The sequence below is a fragment of the Neophocaena asiaeorientalis genome, unplaced genomic scaffold (assembly GCF_003031525.2).
Source record: "Neophocaena asiaeorientalis asiaeorientalis breed wild unplaced genomic scaffold, Neophocaena_asiaeorientalis_V1.1 scaffold135, whole genome shotgun sequence".
NCBI classification, from domain to species: domain Eukaryota; kingdom Metazoa; phylum Chordata; class Mammalia; order Artiodactyla; family Phocoenidae; genus Neophocaena; species Neophocaena asiaeorientalis.
Genome location: NW_020175190.1, coordinates 237035 through 261463, shown reverse-complemented (window position 1 = coordinate 261463; position 24429 = coordinate 237035). Strand labels below are relative to the sequence as shown.

The following is a 24429-nucleotide window of genomic DNA, read 5'->3' as shown; positions in this document are numbered from 1 at the left end:
GCCAGACGGGTTTAGGAATGCAGAATTCTTTGCAAGTTGGAAAGATGATACGGTACATAAACTGCATATTACTTAGAACCCCCAGTGGCATCTCAGACAGTGTGTTATCAAACATGTTAAAATGTCTGTAGTGAAACATAACTCATAACCCTGGGTGAAATCAATGAAGACTATAAATAACTTTCATGTCAGTCCCAGTCAGATTTTTCCACCAGTTTAGGGAAACCTTTCCTTTTTCATAGCTTTTTGCATTTCAGAATTGGGGATGAGGGATGTGGATCTGTACTTGATTTGGAACGTGGATCCATCTGACAGTAGATAACAAAGTTCGAAAGAGGGATCTGTTTCAAGGAGGGCCTGGAAAGTCACTCATCAGCCTCTCCATTCCTTCCCCAGAAGAGGCCCCATTTTACGCAGAAAGTATCTCCTCCTAGGTTGGTGTAAGGACCATCCTAAGCAGAGCCGTTCCCTCTATTCACTTATTAGGTGTGGGCTTCACTTCTGCTCCAGACTGTGGGAGAAAGACCTTGCTTTTGGCTGCAGGCCACATGGAGAAGAAAAAGTGAGAGGAGGCAGCAGAGGACTAGGATATAATGTTTTTTTCAAAGCACCGAGCATAGTGCTGGGAAAAAGAAGATGATGATGATGATAATAGTAATTTTAAAAAATAATAAAAACCACTTAAGTACTACTTCCTATTGATCTGAGCACTTTCCATATATCATCTCATGTAATTTTCACAATAGTCAATGTGAGCTAGGTTCTATTTATTACTCCCATTTTGCTGAGGAGAAAACCAAGGCGCAGAGAAGTAAAGTCACTTTCTCAGTGTCACAGAGCCAGTAAGTAGCAGAGATGAGATTCAAACTCAGCCTGATTCTAGAGTTCTTGCTCTTCACTCCTATGCTATACTACCTCTCAGATGCTCAACAAGTAGTCATTGAATGTAATGTGAAATACATCCAGGTTTTCCATTGGTAAGGGTCTAAAAGCATTGTGTGTTTTTCAGGCTTCTCTTTCTGAAGTTATGTACATAGACTCTAACAAAAAGCAATAATGCTGTGGCTGGTAACTAACTGTTTCCTGGCATAATGGCCTTCCTTAGATCAGAAATCGGAGAAATCATTCTGTGAGGAGGACCACGCTGCCCTAGTGAATCAGGAAAGTGAGCAGTCGGATGATGAACTTCTGACCCTTTCCAGCCCACATGGCAATGCCAATGGCGACAAACCTCATGGAGCCAGGAAGCCCAGCAAAAAGCAGCAGGAGCCGGCTGCCCCTCCACCCACTGAGGACGTGGACCTTCTGGGTCTAGAAGGGTCTGCAGTGAGTAAGAACTTCTCTTCACCGGCGGCTCCTCCCACCAATTCCGAACTTCTGAGTGACCTGTTTGGGGGTGGAGGTGCAGCTGGCCCTGCCCGGGCCGGACAGTCAGGGGTGGACGACGTGTTTCATCCGAGTGGACCTACATCTACCCAGTCAACACCGCGCCGGTCCACCGCCTCCACCTCTGCGTCTCCAACACTGAGAGTAGGAGAAGGTAATTTTTTTTCATGTTGCGCTGTACCTCTCAGTGTTGAATTATAACTTTGGGGCCAAGCAGGTGGAATCGAACTTTCCTAATAATCTAGACTTCTCTGATCTCCCTAGTAGTCCCCAAAAGGTCTGTATCTTCATCTCAGTGGGGACCACAAGAGGAAATAGAAATATTGTCCATTTTGGTAGGACTGCTGCCAGCAGCACAGCTAGCAGAGCAGAGCAGTTGGTGCCAGATACAGAGTCTGAGCCCCGTGAGGCTCAGTCAGCTTCACTCTGCTCGTTGCCACAGACTCAACCCTTTCTGTGACTGGTCACCCACAATTCTTTAACATTGGCAAGACAGTAGAGTTGGGTAAGCAGAGGTCCATTATAGCTTCTAAAGAACTAGCTGCCCTTGTTATCATCCCCCATTAACCAAGATGACATCACATTAGGAAGAGGAAAGAGGAGTGTCTCCACTCTCCAGGCATGTGGTAACCTTTAGGAACTTGCTTCCCCAGGATCATCCTTCACTTCTCAGAAGGCTTTGGGCTGGTCTTGATTTATGGTGGTTCAGCTGGAGTCATTCTTTACATGAGTGAGTTTCAGAATCATGGACTGCAGATGCTGAGGCTCACGTTCCTACATTAGTTATTGATGGAGCCACAGTGTGAAGCCAGGTGCCCTGAATCCCAGGCTATTTCCTCTACCCTTCAGCAGTTCTTACTCACCACAGTGAACAAAAGCTCTGTCAGGAAAAGAAGTCCCCAGGATCCAAGGTAGCATAGTACTCAACGGTCATGTTTTTAAGACCATGTACCTTATGTGACTTCCACTGATTTAATTCATCATAGTCCCAGGCAGGTAGTTATGTTCCAGAGTCAGATCTAGAGGGGACCTTTCAGACATGAGTTAAATCTGTGCCTCAGGTTATAGACAATGAAATTGAGGCCAGCTGTATTAATTGACTTGTCAAAGGATACACAGCTGATTAGTGCCAATCCAGATCTGGACCTCAGGTATTCTGTCCTCCAAGAGGAAGTAGAAAGAACACTGAGTCCAGAGTTAAAGGCTTGGATTTGAATGTCAGGACTGACACTTACCTGTTTGTGTAGGCTTATTAAAAAACCTTAATCTTCTTAGCTGTAAAATGGGGAAATACTTACCTATCAGCATTGTTGTAAAGACTAAATTTTAGCTCTTGTGTTGGGAAGTTCACTTTTAGTTATTAGAGAATGTTGCTAATTTAACATAAGTTGATATTAAAAGTATACCAAGTAATAGTGAAAAGATTTTAGCTTCCTCTACTGGTTGACTTCAAACTTAGGTGTAGAAGAATTAACCCAATGTCCTCTTACAGTTACTCTATAAATCTCAGTATCCTCATTTTATAGAAGGGATAAAGTTTTGTAAGTATTAAATGAGGTAAGGGATATACATCGTGTAACAGAGTGCCTGACATGTCATTGATTCATTGCTGCTACACAGGCTCATCTGCTACCCAGCAGATATTAGGAGAGCATCACGCCAGTGACGTCACAGCTGAGCACGTGTTAACTCATACATCCTACCTGGGTTTTGAGAGTGGAATTTATTCATTAACTTGTTTGATTCTAGTTGTGTATTCCTAGAATAGGTCACTCTCACTCCAGGAAGAGCCCATTAGCTGGATACTTACAAATTAGGAAGTGACATCTTACTACAGGGAGCTAAAGGGAATTTTGTCCCTTGACCAATAATGAGAAATTAAAGCCCAATTATATACGTGCCACTCTGCGTGGTTTTCATCACATTCACTTCACACCTGTGAGGAATGTGAGATGCCTTTGGGAAATTCCTGGAATTTGGAGTCAGAAGACTTGAACATGAGTCCAGGCTTATCATTTGCTTGACATTGGGCGAGAAACTTGGCTCTCTGAATCTCAGTTTTGTTGTCTGTGGAATGAAGATAATATCGCTTCTATCTGACAGGGAGATATTAAGGATCAGCTGAGGTATTCTTTATGAAAGACAACGGTAAACCCTGAAGAAATGATACAGTATCAATATTATTGCATTTTTGCTAGAAACCTCAGCTGCCACTTTGTTCTAGTATCCTTGGTTCATTCACAGACTTTTTCTCATTTCACTACATCTGCATCTAGTTTCTGGCAAGTTGTTGACAGGCAATGCTTCAGAAATATTTTAGCTTCACAGGACAAGGTATGATAAGAGTTCAGTTTTTGTCATGCTCAGTTTCTTCCCTTTTTAACTTTCAGTGAGCCAGAGACCACTAAGAACACAAACAAAACTAAACAGAACCTGGTCAATGAGGTTTTCTATTGTTCACCTTAATAGCAGGGCCCCTCGCCTGGTTTTGGTCCACGAATTCACTGAATATGAGCACAGTACATTCATTGGGTATCTCCTATGGTCCAGGCATTGTTTCACCCACTCATCTATTAGTCTGTAAGCTTGGCTGACTTATTTTATGTTATTAAGACGCCCGAAGGCCCAAGGGGGCCCTTGCTTATAGTATTTATGGTTCATCCAACAGGTAAATCCAGAGTTCTCCTTTGTCCACAAAAAAGGGATTATTCATGTGTGGTCAGAAATCCTTGGGATCCATTGTTAACCCTGGAGGAAGTTATAAGGATAGGATGGGTCTGTAGAACAGCCTGTGAGGCAGGCATCATCCTGATTTTTCAAGTATTTGGCCTACAGCCTTGTAAGAGTGACAGCTCTTCAGTAGTTGTTGAATGGGTGAACTCATAGGACAAAGAAATACCTTTCTCCTCTTGTTTTCTAGGTGCCACCTTTGACCCATTTGGAGCACCTGCTAAACCATCAGGTCAGGATTTGCTGGGTTCTTTTCTGAATACAGCCAGTGCTTCCAGTGACCCCTTTCTTCAGCCTACAAGAAGCCCTTCACCTACAGTGCATGGTAAGGAAGTATTTTATATTGTGTTCAGTAGAGCATGGTTTTCCACAGATAACAGGAGGTGCTCAGATATAAAAGCACCCTGTAGGTGGGGTTTTTCTGGTTTTTGTTTTTTTGGAAAGCTACATAATGCATCTCTCTTTTGAAAATTAACAGTTCATATTAACATATTAAAAGCTCTGAGATATTTTACAGTAAAGAAGTCTACTTAACTTTGTTTTACTCAGCTTTCCTAAAATTTAATTTGGAATTTTTTTTTTTTACATTAGAGCTACATGCACAGAATTATAGGACATCATTAATTGTAGCACATATCTTTGTTTTATGTACTATTAAGAAAGAAAAAAAACACTGCCACTTTTAGTTGATTGGAAGGTGCATACTAGTTGAAGTCTTTGAAATGTGAAAAAATGAGTCCTAGGTTAATAAAAGGTGATATGATGAGCATTTCACAAAATTAGTATTCCACAGAACAGTTTAGAATACAATATCCTGGTATATTAGACTAGCTCTAATATGAAGCCACTAACCACACGTGGCTTTTGAGCACTGGAGATGTGGCCAGTCTGATTTAAGTGTAAAGTGCATACCAGATTTCAAAACTCAGTACAAAAAAAAGTAGAATATCTTATTAATATTTTTATATTTGTCACTTGATATAATTTTTTGAATATATTGGGTTAAATAAAATATTTTGTTAAAATTAATTTTACCTAGTGTCTTTTTACCTTTCTTAATGTCACTACTAGAAAAGTTTTAAATTATACATGGCCCACATTATATTTCTGGGTTAGAGGCTTAGGTTGTGTAGAAAGAATCATAATCACATCCATTTGTAAGAGCGAAAAGGTATCACTTAGGTAACACTGATTAAAACCAAAGCTCTTCAGTGAAGGACAGATGACTTTGAGCTGGAAAACTGAAGCTCATTCCTGTTGTTGAGGGATATTGAACATCATTGGCCTCAACCTAGAGGACGATGTATTTGTTGTTGAAGGCACCCTGAGTTCCCTTGGAGAATGCGGTCCAGTCATCAGCTTGACTTCATGGAAGCCATGCAAATGCGAAAGGAAGATGAGTTGTGCAACACTGGTCGAACTGTAACGACCGAAAAGGAGAAAGCAGTCCAAGAACAACCTTTACGGGTGATTTCCTGTTGGTCGTAAATCTCAAACTATTTGAAGTGGGTCCACAGGACAACATACAAGAAATTCACCTCGGACCTTTGAGTAGTGCCCACTTAAAAGAATCTCCCGATTGGAAGTTGGCTACCCTGAGAGGCAAGACGCAGGCAGATAGATTAAAGCTGTTGTTTTTGTTCACTTATTTGAAGTGTAGGTTACGTCATTGCTCAAAATCTCCGTGCCTCAATCAGCATGGAAGCCAAAGTCCTTGAAATGGCCTATGTAGGCCCTTTGTGCTCTAGCCCCCAGGGCTGTGACCTCCTTTCCCATTCTCTCCCTCTTGCTCACTCCATTCCAGCCACACTGGCCTCTCTGTTGTCGCACTGGGTGTCCCTTCTTTCCAAGACATTGGCATAGCTAATTCCTTCAGCTCTTTGGTCTTTACTCAGCTCTCAGCTTCTCGAAGGGGTTTACTCTGACTGCCCCATTTCACATTAAAACCCATCCTCCTGCTTCTCTGCATTTTCCTTTCCATTGTACTTGCCAACTTTAATATACTCAATAATTTACTTATGTGTTGTATATTTTTGTTGTCTTTCTCTCCCCACTAGAACATGAGCTCACAAAGGCAGGGATTTTTGTTCGTTTTGTTTATGAATGTTTCTGTAGTGCCTAGAAGAGTTGGCACACAGTAGGTTTTATCTATCTGTCTTTCCATATAATATATAAATATAAAATGAATTGTAACTTTTTCCTATCTAAGTCTCTTCGATGCATAATGATGTTAGTAAGGTTATATATTTTCCTGACTTTAATACTTTGAATTTACTGTTTTCATATGAGTACTACCTTTTATGTCCCATGGGTATGGATGTTCATACTTTGGCATGGCAGTAGTGGACTCAGTTCTGTCTTGTGAGCATGTTAGAAGACGTTTATAACTCAGTTTCAGACAGTTAGCACTCCTTCGTTTTGTGGCTACACTTCTTATTTTGATCTGTGCCATGCTAGTGAGTGAAAGAATTTTCCACTATCCTTGATGAGAAGGGAATTACTCCACTGTTAGTGGGTCAGTAGCATCCTCTTCATATACAGGTGAGACTCAGGTGTCATTTTGGGAGGTCAGATTGCCCACCTTGGATTTCTACAAGGCACCGTCAGTCTCTTCTGAGAATCAAGAAATATTGCCTTTGAGTTTTACAAATATTTATTGAATATCTACTCTGAAGAGATTAATCATTTGGGGCACAATTTGAGAAGAAAAACTAAACAAGTAACCACACTAAAAGGCAAAATAGAAGTTTAAAATATTGGGTAATTACTGGTTCATTTGTTTATTCCTTTCTCTCCGGCAGATTTTAAGTTTCTTAAGGAGAGGTACTGTGTCCTTAAGCTCTCTGTTCTCTAGTGTGGTGCCTTATGTGTGGTAGGTGGTAAGGATTTGAGGGTTTGATTAGTAATAAGGTTGAAGTACTAATTCCTAGTTCTGCATCCTAGTTAAGATGTAAGACTAAGGTTAGAGTTTACAGGAAATCAAAGAGCAAATGTTAGTAAAATTGTCTAATTTCTACCTCAGTTTTCATGGATTACTATGGAAAAAGGGAAGGGGAGAACTAAAAGGGAAGAACTGTTATTTTTGATAATGGCGTGTTCTATTTAACTCAATGATGGGAAGGTACACAATGTCTTGGTTCGTACTAAGCAAACAAAACAGGTAAATGTAAGGCTTGGTAAAGCTAATCTTGGTCCTTTGATGATCCTTTTGGTGGCGGTGGGGGAGTGTGTGTTGTATCTTAAATCCTACTTGCAAAGTTATTTTAGTATTTGTGTTGTACTCACTGATTTAGTGAACAGAACCTAGAAGAGTCTTAGAAAGAAGTTCTGTCTTATGGCATCCTATTTCTTATTTGAATTTTATAGATGTAGAAAAAAACTTACTCTACCAGTGTGTACTCCTCTAATATATCCATTCTCTTTAGCCGAACATTTCTTTTAAATTCTACATTTGGAACTTCGAGAAGGGTCAGAATGATCTATTTTGAAGCTGCAGTGAGTTTTTTTTTGAGTGACAGTATATACATACCTGACACCAGCATGGTGGGTGGTATCTAGTCAGTCCCCAGTACATGTTCTGATTGACTCATCATTCTCCATTCATGTCACAGCGGAGGAGAAAACAAAATTTCAGTTCTAAGTTGCCCGTGCCTCTCGTACACTTTGTTAATGCCAATTCAAGGCAAATTGAGTTTAAGTTTCATTTCACTATTTTTAATTGCCAGCCGACTTTGTGTTAAGTGTAGAGATGGGACACACAAGGATGAATAAGATAATTTTCACAGTTACACAGTTCACAGAAACTCACAGTTTATTGGAGACAGACATATGCACCGTTATAACTCAAAGTGTAGTTATGAGGTAAAATAAAAGTGAGCCAAAGAAGGAACAGAGACAGTTTATGGCTTCTACCGGTGCTCATGTAAGTAACCATAGATGACGGCACAAAATAACAGTGTTGCAGAATGTGGGGATTGCTCAGAGGGGGAGTTGAATCACCTGGGACCTGGACAGGTCATGAGGCCTCATGAGACGGAGAGCATTTTCCTGTGTGAATTCAGAAAAGTAGATTTTTTTTTTTTAACATCTTTATTGGAGTATAATTGCTTTACAATGGTGTGTTAGTTTCTGCTCCATAACAAAGCGAATCAGCCATACATATACACCTGTTCCCATATCTCTTCCCTCTTGCATCTCCCTCCCTCCCACCGTCCCTCTCCCACCCCTCTAGGTGGTCACAAAGCACCGAGCTGATCTCCCTGTGCTATGCGGCTGCTTCCCACTAGCTATCTACCTTACGTTTGGTAGTGTATAACAGAAAAGTGGATTCCGAGCTATGTTGTCCTGATTCTTTTTCTTCTCATTTGCAGCTTCTAGTACACCTGCTGTGAACATTCAGCCAGATGTTTCAGGAGGTTGGGACTGGCATACTAAACCAGGTAACGGTCAGCAGTTTAATTTTGTACACATTTAACCGGTTGCCGAAGCATAATCCTTTACCCAAGATGAGGTGAGTACGTACAGAGTGTTAAGCCCACCTAAGAACGTTCCTGAAGGCTCACGGTCTGGCGGAGCTTTTCACGTTGCCCTTGATGGCACGGTGTGCTGCATGTTATATGGTATTTGACTTGTCTAAGTCTCATTTGCTAAATGCCTTGACAATAAATTGAGTTAGACAAGTCTGGGTTTATATCTAACTCAACCGTTTAGAAGCTCTTGGATTTTTTACAAGTCTTAACTTCAGTTTTCTTGTCTGTAAAATGGGGTTCCTATTTCTCGTTCCACACAGTTAAGTGAAATAACTTATGTGAGATTTTCTGGCATAGAGTAGGTGTTGCATAATCTGAATGGTTTTCTTTCTTCACAAAGGACTTGTTTTCGGGCTGGATTTGCCTATAATAAATAAATTCTTTCTGATGGCTAGTATTGTATTTCTTGAGAGCCATCTTGTGTGATTGTGTTCCTGATGCTGTGCAAGTTACACACACACACACACACACGCGCGCGCTATACGTTTATCACAGAACCTTCTAAAGCAGTTGCTGTTTCTTTATCTAACCAATGAGAAAATATTGAAGTTAAGCAACATGTCAAAGGTCACTCAGCCAGGAAGTGGCAGAACCGGAATTCAGGCCTGACTCCAAATCCCATAGGAAAGAATGAAGTCAGGTGACATGTGAGATAAATGCTAGACGTAGTAGTTTGCAGGGATGGCCAGGAAATGATGTATGCTCCAGGCCGCTACTCACATAGTAGTCAGGGAAATAAGTCTAGCAACTCCTAACACATTTGCAAACCCTGTCCTAATTTGCCTTCAGAGACAAGGTGAGCAGTAGCTCTGGATTTCTGAATTTCAGAATTCAGCCTTGGACAACTAACTCATTTTCAATGACCTTATTATTTTTTTCAGGAGGTTTTGGAATGGGAAGCAAGTCAGCTGCCACCAGCCCAACAGGCTCGTTGCATGGTACTCCCACCCATCAAAACAAACCCCGGACTCTGGATCCTTTTGCCGACCTTGGGACATTAGGTATAAATGTAGCAGGTTAAGATACAAATAACATTTACTTATGGCTACCAAGCCTCAAATCTAAATCTCTGGTGTTAAAATAAGCTGGTATTGTTACCTAGGATCTAAAATCATGTGTATTTTTAAGCTATACTCTAAAACCCGAGATTGACTTTTAAGAAAAGGAAACAGGCTTCAAATATTGGGTTGGAACTAACCCCTATTAATCCGTTTCTCTAATGACTCATTTTGAAGTAGTAGCATAAATAAAGTTAGAACTTCCAGGAGCATCTGACAATAGAGTTTGGCTGCAGCAAAAGTAATGAATGTGTAGAAAAACACTGAGACATGAGGCTGGTCAGATAGATTTGTGCCAAGTAGGGCCAGCTGTGCATAGGCCTTACTGTGAAGTTGCTAGTGAGATCCCCGTACTGTACCCTTCTTCTCTCCATTGGCGACAGTGCTCTCGGGTCAGTTTCTAAAATTCCATACAGAAAATAGACTCTCTTTATAGTATATCCAAACTGTTTTTCATCATATGTTAATTATTGTTATAAAATAAGTGTTTCATGAGGAAGTAATTTTGGAAACACTGGGTTCGGTGGATTTGGGTTACTGCAAAAACTTCTGAGAATCGGTGCTCATGGTAATGCTTCCCAATAGGGGAATACAGTTTGCAGGGTTCTCAAACTATTTCACCAAGGAACCTTTCTTCAAGGAGTAGTTCATTGGACTAGTGTGTTCTGAAACCTTTTCTTCCTCCTTCCTTCTCTGGGCAGTACAGAGTTGTTAAATAAAGGTGAGGCAGCCCTCACACGAAGGATTAAGTGAGGCACGTTGATAGTTTAGTTTCTCTGAAAGCCCTCCTGAGGCATTTAGAACCAAATTGTCTGCAGAGAATGAGAACGTGACTACCTTTTTATTTTGCGCCAGTAGTTATGTCAGAATCTTGACCTTTTCTTGTACACCCTTTAGACCTTTTTTCCTTTTAAGAACTCTCAAAATTATTTCTCTTTTTTATATCTTAAAATAAACTTCACATTTTAGAATAATAACATCATATATAACAGGCAAAGTTCTACTTCAAATAAAATCTTATCCACTGTTTATTTTTTTACCCATTTATTCATCCCACAACTATTTACTAAGTGCCTTCTACGTGCTAACACTCCTTTAGTAAAAACCAACCAACCAAACTAACGAAACCAGAACAAAATTCCTGCCTTCGTAAGGCTTGTATTCTAGAAGGGGAAACAAATACTAAATGAATAAATATATAATATAATGTCAAGTAATAAAAACAATTAATGTTTATTTGGAGGTTTTACTGAGTGCCAGGCTCTATTTTAAGTGCTTTACACGTATCATTTCATTTAATCTTGCCAATAATGTTTTGAAGTAGGAACCGTTATAGTCCTCATTTTTAAATGAAGAAACATGGACACAAAAGTTTAAGTAACTTGCCCAAATCACAAGGTTTCAACACCATGAAGGCTAGGTCTGGAGTTTGCACTATAAGCCCGGTGCAGAGTGCTGTGAAAAAAATAAGGCAGAAAGTGATGGCGAGTAGGGCATGGGCTGGGGTGTTATCTTAGATGTCAAGTGGTTAGGGAAGGCCTCTCTGAAGAGGTGACCTTTATAGGAAGTTCTTTTAAAAACTCCAGCATCGTGTCTTGCATCTGGTTGTCATGTCCTTTTAGACACCTTTAACCTAGAATCATTCCTCAGCCTTTCGTGACATCGATACTTGAAGGGTACAGGCCAGTTGAGAACGTCTCGATTTGTTAACTTTGATCACTTGGTTAAGGTGATGTCTGCCAGGTTTCTTCACCATAAAGTTACCATTTTTCCCTATAGTAATTAATGAGTAATCTGGGGAGATAACTTGAGACTGTTCTATTTGAGAATATCCTGTTCTCCATCTGACTTTTACCCAGGAGGTTTTGGAATGGGAAGCATTCATTTTAGCATTTTAGCATTCATTAGTGATTCTTGCCTAAAGCAGGCATTACCGTGATATCTGCAGAATTGTGATTGTCTGATTCTGTCCTTCTTTCTATGTATATTAATTAGCATTTCACTCTAAGGCAGAATCTCCTCTCTCTCCATCCCCTCCCCCCTTCCTTTCTGACTCCCTCCCTCTCTCACATCATAACAGACTAGTGGATTCTTTTTGGACTCAGTTGGTTATCATCTATTATTGTCATTATTTAATGTTTACATTGTCCCGCATTTAGTTTGTGAAAGCTCCTTTGTTCTGGCTTCTATATCTTTTTCACTTGATTCCATCATTTTTGAGAACTTTCTTTCTTTATGGCACAAGATGTTCTAGGCTTATCTTGAACTTTTTACACCCCAGTCCTGGAATCAGGCATTTCCAAGAATCCTCATTCCTTTTTGTGGGGAGTGGTACTTAGAAACCAGAATCTGTTCTAAGTATGTTTTTTGGTACGGGGGTGGGTGTCATTGCTCTGCCTTTCAGGAGATGGAGATAGGTGATGAGTGGATATAAATACATATATCAATATATAATTCCATCCACTACCACAGGGTTCTTCCTTACTTTCCCCCATTCCATATGTGTATCTTCCGTTTCCTTGGATCTCAACATTAATAGACAACAAAAATAGTTTCAGAATAGCTGCGTCCATATCACTGCAACAGCATACCTACCAGGAGGAGTTCAAGAGTTCTTTGTTGTTTTTAAAATGCAGTAATTCTTAAAAACTGCTGGGGAAACTAGTTTCCTAAATTTCCCCATTTTTCAACTCACATAGCTTAGGAAAGGTAAGTGACTTTCCTGAAGCTATACAGTGAACAGCTATATGAACAAGCACCACACATTAGAATTTTGACTCCTGGGTAATTGCTTTAGAGTAAAAATTAAACTTCCAAATTATATAGCTGCAATTTTTTTAAAAAAAGGTAGTATCCTTCTCCTTTAGGTATTTTCACATTGAACAGTTCTGATGCAAACACTGTAGTTCTTCCCATAGATATTCTGATTTAATTGGTTTGGCTGTGGCTTGGTTATAAACAGTTTTTAAAGCTCCCCAAGTGAGTCTAATGCACAGCCAAGTTTGACGACCACTGCTTTTGCTTTTAATGAGGATTGCAGCGGCCTCTGGGTTTAGCTACTGCTTTGTATTTCTGTCAGCTCTCCGCTTCAGTGGCGTTGAAAATTAGAATTGCTAACCATGGGCAGAAAATATTCTGGAAGGGTAGACATCAGAAAGTCCTACAGTGTTGATGAGCAGCTTGAGAGCAGAGTCAGCATCTGCCTGCTCACCACTGTGTCTGCAGCCTGGCGTGGAGAAGATGCTCGATAGTGTTCTGTAAATGAACAAATAAATGACAGTGTGGCGGGAATATGGGAGTATTTTTTAAGTTCTTCAGGTCTTTCTGTGTTATTGAATTTTTAAATGATAAACATATATATACTCGGAAAGAAGATAGTAAGCATCGTTAAAATATAAAATGAACTCCCAGTGCAGAATGCAAACCCAGCCTAAGGTATATGTTGATGCACTGTTGGCAGAAAGGGCCCAGGGGCTCACAAAGAGGGGCTTCATGTTCTGAGTTAGACACTGACAGCAATGCCTACCTGCAGAATATAACCCTGTCATTACTTTTTCCTATTACCAAGTATTTATTGAGCCCTTATGGTGTCCTCGTGCATGCTGGGCATATGAAATTGCATTATTTTAAAATAACGTCTCTTATTCGCTTAACTCAGGGATCGTGAAGAACTTTCACGTAGCCATTGTGCCTTCATGATATACCTGTGACTTAGACATAGTTCTGATTTCACAGGTGACGAAATTGAGGTCAAGGAGATGAGTTTTTCACTGAACTGCAGAAGAGCAAGGATTCTCTGTAGATGTTTTTCAGCTGTATTCCCAGTGCACAGTGTCTGGTACTTAGTAATGCTCAACAGATACTGATGAATGACTCTATGAACGAATGAGTGAATAAGTGCATACAAGAATGAACGCACGAGTGAGCAACAGAGCAGAGACTCAAACTCAGAGTGACTCTGGGTCCGATGGTCATAACACAACATTCCTCGTAGGAAAGGAAAGAGGAGCCCAGATCAGAGCAGAGGAACAGTATCTATATAAAGAAGACACTGTAAGTAAGGGATGAGTTGTAGTGAAAGACTCCAAGATTTAGGGAGGGATTAGGGATTATGGCTGCAGGAAATGAGCATAACATGTGGAGATAGGAAGCCCATAGTCAAGTCCCAGCTCCATTAACTAGCTGTGTGATCATGAGCATATCAGTATACCTCCCTGAGCCTTGCTTTCCTCATCTTTAAAGTGGGGCCAGACTGTGGAAAACAGTATGGACATTTCTCAAAAAACTCTCTCCAACGGGAGAGGCCACAATATGACCCAGCAATTCCACTCCTGGGTATATATCTGAAAAAAACAAAAACACTAATTTGAAAAGATACATGCACCCCAATGTTCATAGCAGCATTATTTACAATTGCCAAGATATGGAAGCAACCAAGGGTCCATCAACAGATGAATGGATAAAGAAGATGTGGCATATATATATATATCATGGAATACTACTCACCCATAAAAAAGAACAAAATTTTGCCATTTGTAGCAACATGGATGGACTCGGAGGGCATTATGCTAAGCGAAATAAGTCAGACAGAGAAAGACAAATACTGTATGATATCACTTATACGTGGAACCTAAAAAATACAACGAACTAGTGAATATGACAGAAAAGAAGCAGATTCACAGATATAGAGAATAAACTAGGCATTGCCAGTGTTGGGGAGTAGGGGAAGGGCAATATAGGGGTGGGGAAGTGGGAGGTACAAACTACTGGGTGTAAGACAGGCTCAAGGATGTATTGTACAACACAGGGAATAGAGCCAATATTTTGTAATAACTAAATGGAAAGTAACCATTAAAAATTGTATAAAAATTTTAAAAATTGGGCTTCCCTGGCGGCACAGTGGTTGAGAGTCCACCTGCTGATGCAGGGGATGTGGGTTCGTGTCCCGGTCCGGGAAGATCCCACATGCCGCAGAGCGGCTGGGCCCGTGAGCCATGGCCGCTGAGCCTGCGCATCCGGAGGCTGTGCTCCGCAACGGGAGAGGCCACAACAGTGAGAGGCCCGCGTACCACAAATAAATAAATAAATAAATAAATAATTTGTAAATGGTAATTTTGACAAAGAAAGAAAAATAAATAAATGAAGTGGGGCTAGTAATACTACCTACTTCTGAAGGGTGTTATGTAGATTGAAGGCAGTAATATTTAGAAACATGTTTTATAATTTCTGAAGAGCTATACAAATGTTACTTTATTATCACTGTTGTTTTGGAATTGGTGCCTGAAAGGGTCCCTGTAGGTCACCATATTTCAGCTTCTCATTTTACCTCTTGAAACATGAGCTACAACTGGTCTTCATATTTTAGAAAAAGCCCAGCATATATGCAGTGAGTGCTTAAAAGTTAGGAGTTACAGAATCAGGATTCTACTTAAATTCCCAGCACAAAGTAATATTTCTTAAAGCTCAAATAAGATTCTTTGCCCTATTCAAGGCTGTCAGAGTGTTAGCTGTGTTTACTCTCCTGCACTGAAATGCAAGTAGTGTGAAATTGAAACCTATTTATGAAATTTCAAAATCTCTTGGTTTACTCATGGGCACTAACCATGCTTGTATTTATAACAGACCATGAATAATCCTGCTCATTGAAGTTTAAGTAGCACCTTCATGAGTGAATGTATTTTGTTTTATTCCCTGTTCTTGTCGTTTGATAGTTTTTACTCCAGTGAAGTAGAGTCTGCTGAGAGGGTGAGAAGGAGGGCTGGGATGGCGTAGTGGAAGAGCCAGGGCTCTTCTGGCTTGGAGTTAAAGACTTGGACTGAAGTCCCAGTTCTGCCACCTTCTGGCTGTGTGACTTTGAGAAAGTCACTTAACTACTCTGAGCTATAGTTTGTTCATCCAAAGAAAAAATGGGGCTATTAATACATACCTAAAAATGTCATTGTGGGGATTAAAGGAAATATATGACTGCAATTTATTTAACTATTAGGAAGGCTAATTGTGCCACCAGTCAAGGGAAGTTCCACTGAAGTCACTGTAAACAGTAACTTGAGACACAGGAATTAGAGGCTACTCAAAATAGCATTACCTTCTTTCTCGCTCTCTCCTTTTTTTGTTGTTTTTTTAATTTGTTCTGTAGGTGGTTCTTCATTTGCCAGCAAACCCTCCACACCAACTGGATTGGGTGGAGGATTTCCACCTCTCAGCTCGCCACAGAAAGCATCTCCCCAGCCTATGGGTGGAGGGTGGCAGCAGGGAAGTGGCTACAGCTGGCAGCAGACACAGTCTAAGCCACAGTCCAGCATGCCCCACTCCTCTCCCCAGAACCGACCCAACTACAACGTGAGCTTCTCATCTGTGCCTGGGGGCCAGAACGAACGTGGGAAAGGAGCAGCTAACTTGGGTAAGGATGACGGTATGGAGACTGGCTATAGAGTACCTAAATGTATATATGTCTGAAGAAGGAGATAGAAAGCAATTCTGGTAGTTTCTGAGGCAATCTTTGAATTGTAGAGACAGAGCACGATCCCTACACCAGGGTGGTGCCTGGAGCTCCAGGTTTTACAGGCTCCTGACACAGATCGCTTTGTGAGTGCTGGCTCACCTGTCTGTCTCTCTCCACACTGAGACCAACGCCTCATTGTCATTAGCACCTAGCAGAGTGCCTGGCATGTAGTAGGCACTAAATGGGTATTGAATGGATGTGAGTAGAGGCGTGGTTGCATCTTGAAGCTGTCATTCCTTTGGAAGAGAGGGTAGAAGAGGAAGGTTGGGAACCTTTCAAGCACTGTGTTCACGTTTGCTCTTGGACCGCATTTAGAGGAGTGGACGTATCTTGGACGTTTGGTCTTGATTATCCTCTGGTTGGGGGGTGTTCCTGAGATCATTGGGTTTCCTGTGATGGTTTTTTCCTCTCTTCTGAGAAGAAAGTTACAAGAACACAAAATAGCCCAACAGCTAAGGCTGGAGGATACCCTGGATGGGATTCTTCCTTTTTCAAATGGGATTCTTGATAGCGAGTGAAAAATAATATATTTTGGATAGCAGGGATGGTTAAACTCGAGTTTGCTAAAAGGCCTGTTATGGTATATTTTACATTTCAGTTGATTTGATTATACCTAAGAATGAAACGTTTAGGGACATGATAAGGAAACAGGCCTTCCTATGGAACATGGAAAATGAAATTCTTCTACTTTTTCTGGTAGCTGTAGCTGACACTTATTGAATGCTTATTATACATCAGGTGCTATTCTGTGCAGTTTTTGCATATTATTTAATATAATCTTCCCAAACCAACCCCATGTTGTAGACAGAGGCCAATAATTTCCTAAGTCCATACAGCTCGTAAGTGACACAGCCAAGATCTGAACCAGGACAGTGTGGCTCTAGAGCCCCTGCTCTTCACCGCCACACTCTACTGGATGTGACCCAGGTGACTTCTCACAATGCTAACGTGACAGGGACCCTCTTATTGGGAATACAACATCATGTTTGTTCTTTAGTTAGCAGTGGATATTCCTGGATAATTCCATAGAGTCACCTGGCTTCCCCTCCGTTTTTATTTTGAGTAGATGTGGGGCGAATGTCTTCAATCAGCAAATATTTATGGAGCGTCTTCAGTGTAGAAAACATTGGGGATACGCAGCGAACAAGACAGACAAAATCCCTAGTCTAGAGCACTCACATTTTAGTGTGTGCGTATGACAGTGTCCGTTCAGAATGCCTTACGGTATAGAGCTGGCAAGTGGGTTTCAATTCCAACACCAGCTTTGGTTGAAGGGCGTGGACTGCGTGTACTCCTGTGTTTTGGTTCTGTTTTGTTTTAACAGCAAACATTGAAATAGCCAGGCACTGTTCTAAGCACACCATGCCTGGCTGACAAATGAGGAAATTGAGGCATGGAGATGGCAAGGAACTTGCCCCAAGGTCACATCGCTAATACGGGCAGAGCTGGAATTCAAACCTGGAGAGTTTGTCTGCAGGGTCTTTGCTCTTTGCTGCTATGCTAGGCTGCTTTTCCAAACAGACTGATAAAGATTGTGAGGCTAAAACCAGACTTGGTAAAAAGAGCACTGTGATGGACTAAAAGTGTCAGCTGAGTGTGGGCAGGAAAGCAGTGGCGTGCATGGATTTCAAGTACCAAAACCCAGGTTTTGGTCCCATCACTGATACTAACTAGTTGTGTGACGGGCCTGGGGGGCGTGGGGGAGGGAGCAGGGGGTAGAATCATGAATATCCTCATCTATAAAAAGATGGAACAGTGGATATGGAATTATGGAATTAGACTTAATCTAGCAATCCCGCCCCGAGTCCAAGCTTTGCCATGGACATGGTGTATGATTCTGAATGATCTCTTAAGTTCTCCAGACTTTACTTTCCTCATCTGTAAAATGGACATGACAGGGTAATTGAGAGAATTAAGGGCTTAGTGCATGTGAAAGCACCTTGAAGACCAAGTGTTGTGACATAATGATATGATATTATGTTTCAGAGTAAAAATCATAATAATTTTTAAAATATTATGTTGCAGAAGGGAAACAAAAAGCAGCTGACTTTGAAGACCTACTCTCTGGTCAAGGTTTCAATGCTCACAAAGACAAAAAGGGCCCTCGAACAATAGCTGAGATGAGAAAGGAGGAAATGGCTAAGGAGATGGATCCTGAGAAATTAAAGGTAAGTGAGCCTCTGACCCAGGGTGATTATTATGTGTGTGGAGATGTCAGTGTGGGACTAACCTATAGAAGGTGCCGTGTTAGGTTTTTAGCATCCACTTTATTTCATTTGGTTCCTATAGCTGTGATTTGAGTACAGCTGTGTCCTTTAATAGCAAAGTACTTTCGGGGAGTACTGTGTATGCTGTTTCGTTTCTTTAATAAAATGCACTTTATTCCATGGTATGGTAGTATAGATTTTCTTTGTTTACATTTTCAAATAAGCAATAGCACTCTTTAGGAGGTGATCTTATTGTTCAGATGGCATTCTGATCTGTAGGTAAGTCATTATGATTTGGAGGTAAGAAGAATGCATTATTTATGTTCTCTATTTCTGCTCTGAGAGCTTTATATTAGACCAGATCAACTGAAGCCCTCAGGATCTCTTCTTTGCTGACAGAGAGGGAAATACTGATGTACCTGGAATTACTCACTCCTGTAACGTTACATCTGGAGGTTTGGGAAGGTGGCAGGGAGGAAGGCTGAGGGAGGTGAGGTCCTTGGCTTCCCCACTGCTTCCCTCTACTTTTAACCAGAGCATTTCTGCTTTTATCTGTTTTTGATTCTTGGAAGTCTAGGTAAGATTCTATTTGGGGAAGGAGAATGTTTCCCTATTATTTTCTTTTCTTTTAAAGTTTGCAAACCAGTGACGCCCTTATTTCATAGATAAGAAAACGGAGACATTAATTTATAGCTGAGGATGTTATCGTGGATGATGGTTAATTTGGGAACAAAAGGGTGGTTATATTGATGAATGGTGTGAGATAGTGAAAGAGTTTGTGAAGATCAAGACAAGTGGACTGCTCTTCACAGACAGAGAGGCTGAATTTCCACATGACGAAATATACTGACCCTGTAGCAGCCTGGAAGATGAGGGTCTAATCTGTTACTCCAAAATCAGGAGTGGTACAGCTAGTCAATGTCACACATTTTGAAAAAATATACTACTGTTCTTTGCCATAATTTCCCTACAGATATGAACGTTTGTTGAAGATGTACAGATACTATTTGGAGTACAATATAGGATCCTTTGTTTGTATTTGCTTTGCACTTCATACAACGTCCAAAAGGTTTTATATTCCTTCCAAAAACCTTGTGCTCCATCTCAAGAACCTTTGTTCATTAGGTAAACTCTGACAGTTTTCTATAAAAGGAAGTCATTTATGTCTTTTAAACCATGCTTGGTTATTTAGTTGGTATGGGGTATTAAATCGTTTGGGAGAGTAGCCATCATTTACCTTGACTGAGCTTCTGTTATGTGCTAAATGCTGATGCATTGTTACAAACCCTTCAATTTAATCATCTCATTTGTTCGAACTATGAAGATTCAAACTATGAATGCTCATAGTTGGAATGAATGACTAAATGTATTCATTTAACAAACCTTTTTGAGCTCTATTCCATGCCAGGCATACTATTTGATTTCTGAGTTACAGTGATATGTAAAAAACACTACCTTTCCTCAAACAGGTCTGCCGAGTGGCAGGGAAAGACAAACACATGATTACAATAAAGTGTCACACATATTATGATAGAAGCATGTTTAAAAGTTAGCCCGGAGAAATTTGTTCTTTTTTCCAAGGGATTTTTTTTTTAGTGTCTCTGTGTCACTCTACTAGATGGAGCAGATAGCAGGGACCCAGACAGACATGGTGTGGGCACTCATGGAGTTTATACTTTAGGAGTGAGTAATTAACTCAGGGGGGGCCAGAGAAGAAGGAAGGTATTCAGACTCTCAAAGGCAGAGCAATATGAAATTCCTGAGCAGGCTCTTGAAGGATGATGAAGAGTTAACCAGAAAGACGAGGTCGGGGGTGGAGGAAGAAAAGCAGGTAGAGGGCAGGTTGGAGTATGCAGGTACTCGACGTTGCTGGAGCAGGAGGGGTTTCCAGAGTCACAGTGGAGACACTCTGGACTCGAGAGCATTTGGATCTCTTAATTGCCCGTGTGTTTACAGATTCTGGAATGGATTGAAGGCAAAGAGAGAAATATCAGAGCCCTTCTGTCCACGATGCATACCATGCTGTGGGCTGGGGAGACTAAGTGGAAACCAGTTGGCATGGCAGACCTGGTCACACCAGAGCAGGTGAAGAAGGTGTACAGGAAGGCTGTGCTGGTGGTACATCCAGATAAAGTGAGTACAACTTGCTCACCCCCACCGCGCGTCTGGGCCTCCTGTCGTTCGTTTACAAGTATGCGTCAAAGCAGCATACTTTCAGCTTGTTGCTTAGACCATTTATATAAAATAAATCCCATGGGCTCAAAAAAGGTATTTAAACAAATAGTTACACTTTATGAGACAGAAGAAAAGGAATCAAATAATATATTACAAATAATGGAATGGGGGCCTTCCTTAGGTGTAAGGTTCACCACTGACTAATTTTCAGGGAACAGGTACAAACTGTGTCTTGACTTACGGGTGGGCTAAGACCCGGACAGGAAAATGTTCTCCTTTAGAGATACAGAAGGATATTTAGCCAGGATTATAAAGTGAAAAAGCTTTAGAACGTAGTTGGCAAACTTGGTGAGAATTAACAAAATACTCAAAATGGAACTAAACGTTTCACTATATTGATTTATGCCAGTTTATGTTTTCACTGAAGTACGTACACATGTACGTGCTGCACATTGTCAGAAACTTCAGCTCCTGGATGGCACAGTTGAGATCACCATAATACACAGAAACCTCCCTGACAGAATTGGGTCCCTTGCTGTCTTGTGGACTGAGGATACCAGTCCTATGATGTGAGGCTGTGACTGAAGTCCTGCTTGGGAACACGTACTTGAATTTGATATATTTGATTTTCATCTCTCCACACTTTTTGTGACTAATCTGGATAGTATTAAAGAAATAATGTGTTTCAGTGAATCAAAGAGAAGGAAACAGCCCAGAAAAATTCACAAACTATATGCCTATGTTATGGGTCTCCAAGAACTTTTTTTAGAAATGGGAAAATGGGGACTTCCCTCGTGGCACAGTGGTTAAGAATCCGCCTGCCAATGCAGGGGACACGGGTTTGATCCCTGGTCCGGGAAGATCCCACATGCTGTGGAGCAACTAAGCCCCTGAGGCACAGCTACTGAGCCTGTGCTCTAGAGCCCGTGAGCCATAACTACTGAGCCCCTGTGCCACAACTACTGAAGCCCGTGCACCTAGAACCCATGTTCCACAACCGTAACAAGAGAAGCCACCGCAATGAGAAGCCTGAGCACCGCAAGGAAGAGTAGCCTCCATTCACCGCAACTAGAGAAGGCCCACGCACAGCAACAAAGACCCAACACCGCCAAAAATAAATAAATAAATAAATTTATTAAAAAAAAGAAATGGGGAAATGTGTTTTTCAAAATATAGCTAATCATTTGGAGATAGGCAGTCATGAACCTTTGTCATTTGATAGATAATTCTGGAAATGGAGATACATTTTGTGCTGCCCAGTAACTTCTCTGTTACCTACTCAGTGACTGATCACTACTACCAAATGTGAATCCCTAGGGGGAGGGCTTTCTGGGGAGGTCATAGTAATTAAGGGCATGTAGATGGGGCTGTAAAAAGAGAAATGGCCTAATAGAGAAACATTTCAATTCCTTAGAGCCCACATATTAGCAGTGAAAAATTTAATAGAAATAAAACTTCGGTCTGTGGTATCTAATGTGTGTGTGTTTTTTTTTTCTCTATAGGCTACTGGGCAACCTTATGAACAATATGCAAAGATGATTTTCATGGAGCTCAATGATGCCTGGTCTGAATTTGAAAATCAAGGCCAAAAGCCCTTGTATTAATGTATGAGCTTTTCCCATCTCTGCTGCAGACCTGTGCTAATGCTTAGTGTGTGTCACAGTTCTGAGGTTTTCACAGGTGAACCAAAAAACTCCAGCAACGTGTATCCAGTACTTAACTGTTAAGTTACTCGTAAATTAATTCCTCATTGATAAGGAATGTGGATGTTTGTTTTCTCAGATCCCCCCCATAAAAGGTCCAAAGCAGGAGAGGAACTTTTAGTCCTATGAGCTTGCAGAGTTTTACAGCATTCCAGCCTGCCCTTTGGGGAGCCTACTCAGCGTTTTGTGGGGGAATGGAAAATAGAGGCCACCAAAGGCATAGCACCCATCTCAATGTCTGAGGATAGGACGATGAGCAAAAGTTCTAATAATAAGATTACATGGTGGACTTAAATGGTTTTCATATTTTCTTGGAAAGATATAGTTTGAGCAATGGCTTTACATAGACTCCAGGAACATAAGCACCAAGTAATTTTTTCAGTGGAAATTTACTATGGTCTCTAGCATAATACTGTATACTTCTTTTGGTCAAGAGGACTGACAGATGTAAAAGAACCTGAATTATGTGAGAAGTGATTATATTATAATCCAGTGATTACTACCAGCACTTCCTGGATAAGCTAAAATTTCGTGAAAATGCTGGCTAAAGGAAAATAGGGACTCTGAGAGTGTAGAAATCTGTATTCCTGGTCAGAAAGTTGGGCTGCTACCTTCTTTTCCCTTTAGAAAACTGGATGCTTGAACAAAAAGTCTTAATACCATAACAACAACCTGATTGGAAAGAAACTTCTGTTTTGCTATTAGGCTTAATGCTTTTCCTTTTGCTTAGCAGAGAAAATGCTCTTTGCTGGGAGCAGGTTGTGAAGCAGTTTGGCGCATTCACAGTCGATCAGGAAGGATGTGTAGTATGGACCCCCGTGTCCTCCGGGTTTGTGAGTAGCTGTGGGAAGAGAATAGACGACAACACTAACCACTAGTAACCAGACAGGGGCAGTTGCAGAGAGAGAGCCGAGCTCCCTTCAGACTGAGTCCGATGGCTTGTCAGGACTGGCTTTTTGAGGAACCAGGTTCCTTTTCCCACCTGATGAAATTGGACCCCTTGGATTATTACAGTGGGGTTTATTGTTTGAAAAGTTGCTGGGGGTCCACAGGAACAACAGTCACACAGGGACATCTGTGAAAGTAAAGCAAGGCTGAAACCTTTGCAGACTTCAGACTGGTTGGATTTCAGTTCAGTGTTTTGGCTGTTTCTCATTTTAAGGGGCAAGCAGTTGTTGTTATCCTGTGACTTTAGTAGATCTCTTTGGGTGTGCACACACACAGTGTGCAGAGGATATATATGCAAAGCAGATGGCAAAAAAGATCTCCATTCTAGTCTTAAAAGGTTCGTGCTCAGTATGGTAGAAAGCTTTCAAAACTTGTTTTTAAAAGACAATCATTTTTTTGTTTCTATTTTCATTTTCTTGTGGCAGACTGTACCAGAAAAGCAGCATGTCAAAAATACTTTATGTTCTATATACAACTCTCTCGTTCTTTCTCTTCCCTCTTTCTCCTTTTCTTCCTTCCTTCCTCCCTCCCTCCCTTCCTTCCTTTCTTTCTTCCTTTCCTTTCCTTTCTTTCTTTTTTTTGTTACAAAGATTCATTATTTATTTTACCTTTTGCTGACAATGTGAAACTCGCCTAAAATGTTCTCTTTTTAAAAATACAGCTGTAAACTGTTCAAAGTAACCATAAAAAACTAGGTGTTATTTATTAACATAAAATAATGTTTGATGCAGTATGTGCTTGTCTTATTTAAAACTGGAATGTGAGACATGTTGCTGTGACTCTTTTTTCTCATTCACATTTGTAGATATTGTGTGAACTACAGTATATAATGATAATAATTAAAAGGATATTATGTGAATGTCACATACATTTTGAAATGATAGAACTATATTAGCTTTGTATCATGTTTGGATAATTCATCAATGTTCACAGTTTAAAACATCATTAAACATTATGTAATTAGCAATGAGAAAGAATCTTACCTAACTTAAATTTGGGATGTTCCCTATCTCTTTTCTGGATACATTATAATTCTGGACCCCTATTCATCTCAAAACTCTTAACATATGCAGACCAACAGGTTTTCGCATTCCTTTTAAATACCTGGTTGTGACAGAGCTCGTTGTTGATCAGATTCACTGTTTCGTTCATATTTATTGTAATATATTTTTTGTTTTGTAAATATGTTAC

At 40.6% G+C, this 24429-nt stretch overlaps 1 protein-coding gene across 1 annotated transcript in view; it reads left to right on the top strand.

The window, feature by feature from the left end:
* The window catches only part of DNAJC6 (DnaJ heat shock protein family (Hsp40) member C6), a 96097-nt gene extending 71668 nt beyond the window's left edge, over window positions 1–24429 (top strand). Inside the window, exons 12-19 of the mRNA XM_024764759.1 lie at window positions 1106–1540; window positions 4307–4441; window positions 8487–8555; window positions 9527–9646; window positions 15840–16103; window positions 18231–18373; window positions 20369–20545; window positions 22090–24429. Coding sequence (XP_024620527.1) covers window positions 1106–1540; window positions 4307–4441; window positions 8487–8555; window positions 9527–9646; window positions 15840–16103; window positions 18231–18373; window positions 20369–20545; window positions 22090–22191 — 1445 coding nt within the window. The 3' untranslated portion in view covers window positions 22192–24429. The remainder of the gene's footprint in view (window positions 1–1105; window positions 1541–4306; window positions 4442–8486; window positions 8556–9526; window positions 9647–15839; window positions 16104–18230; window positions 18374–20368; window positions 20546–22089) is intronic.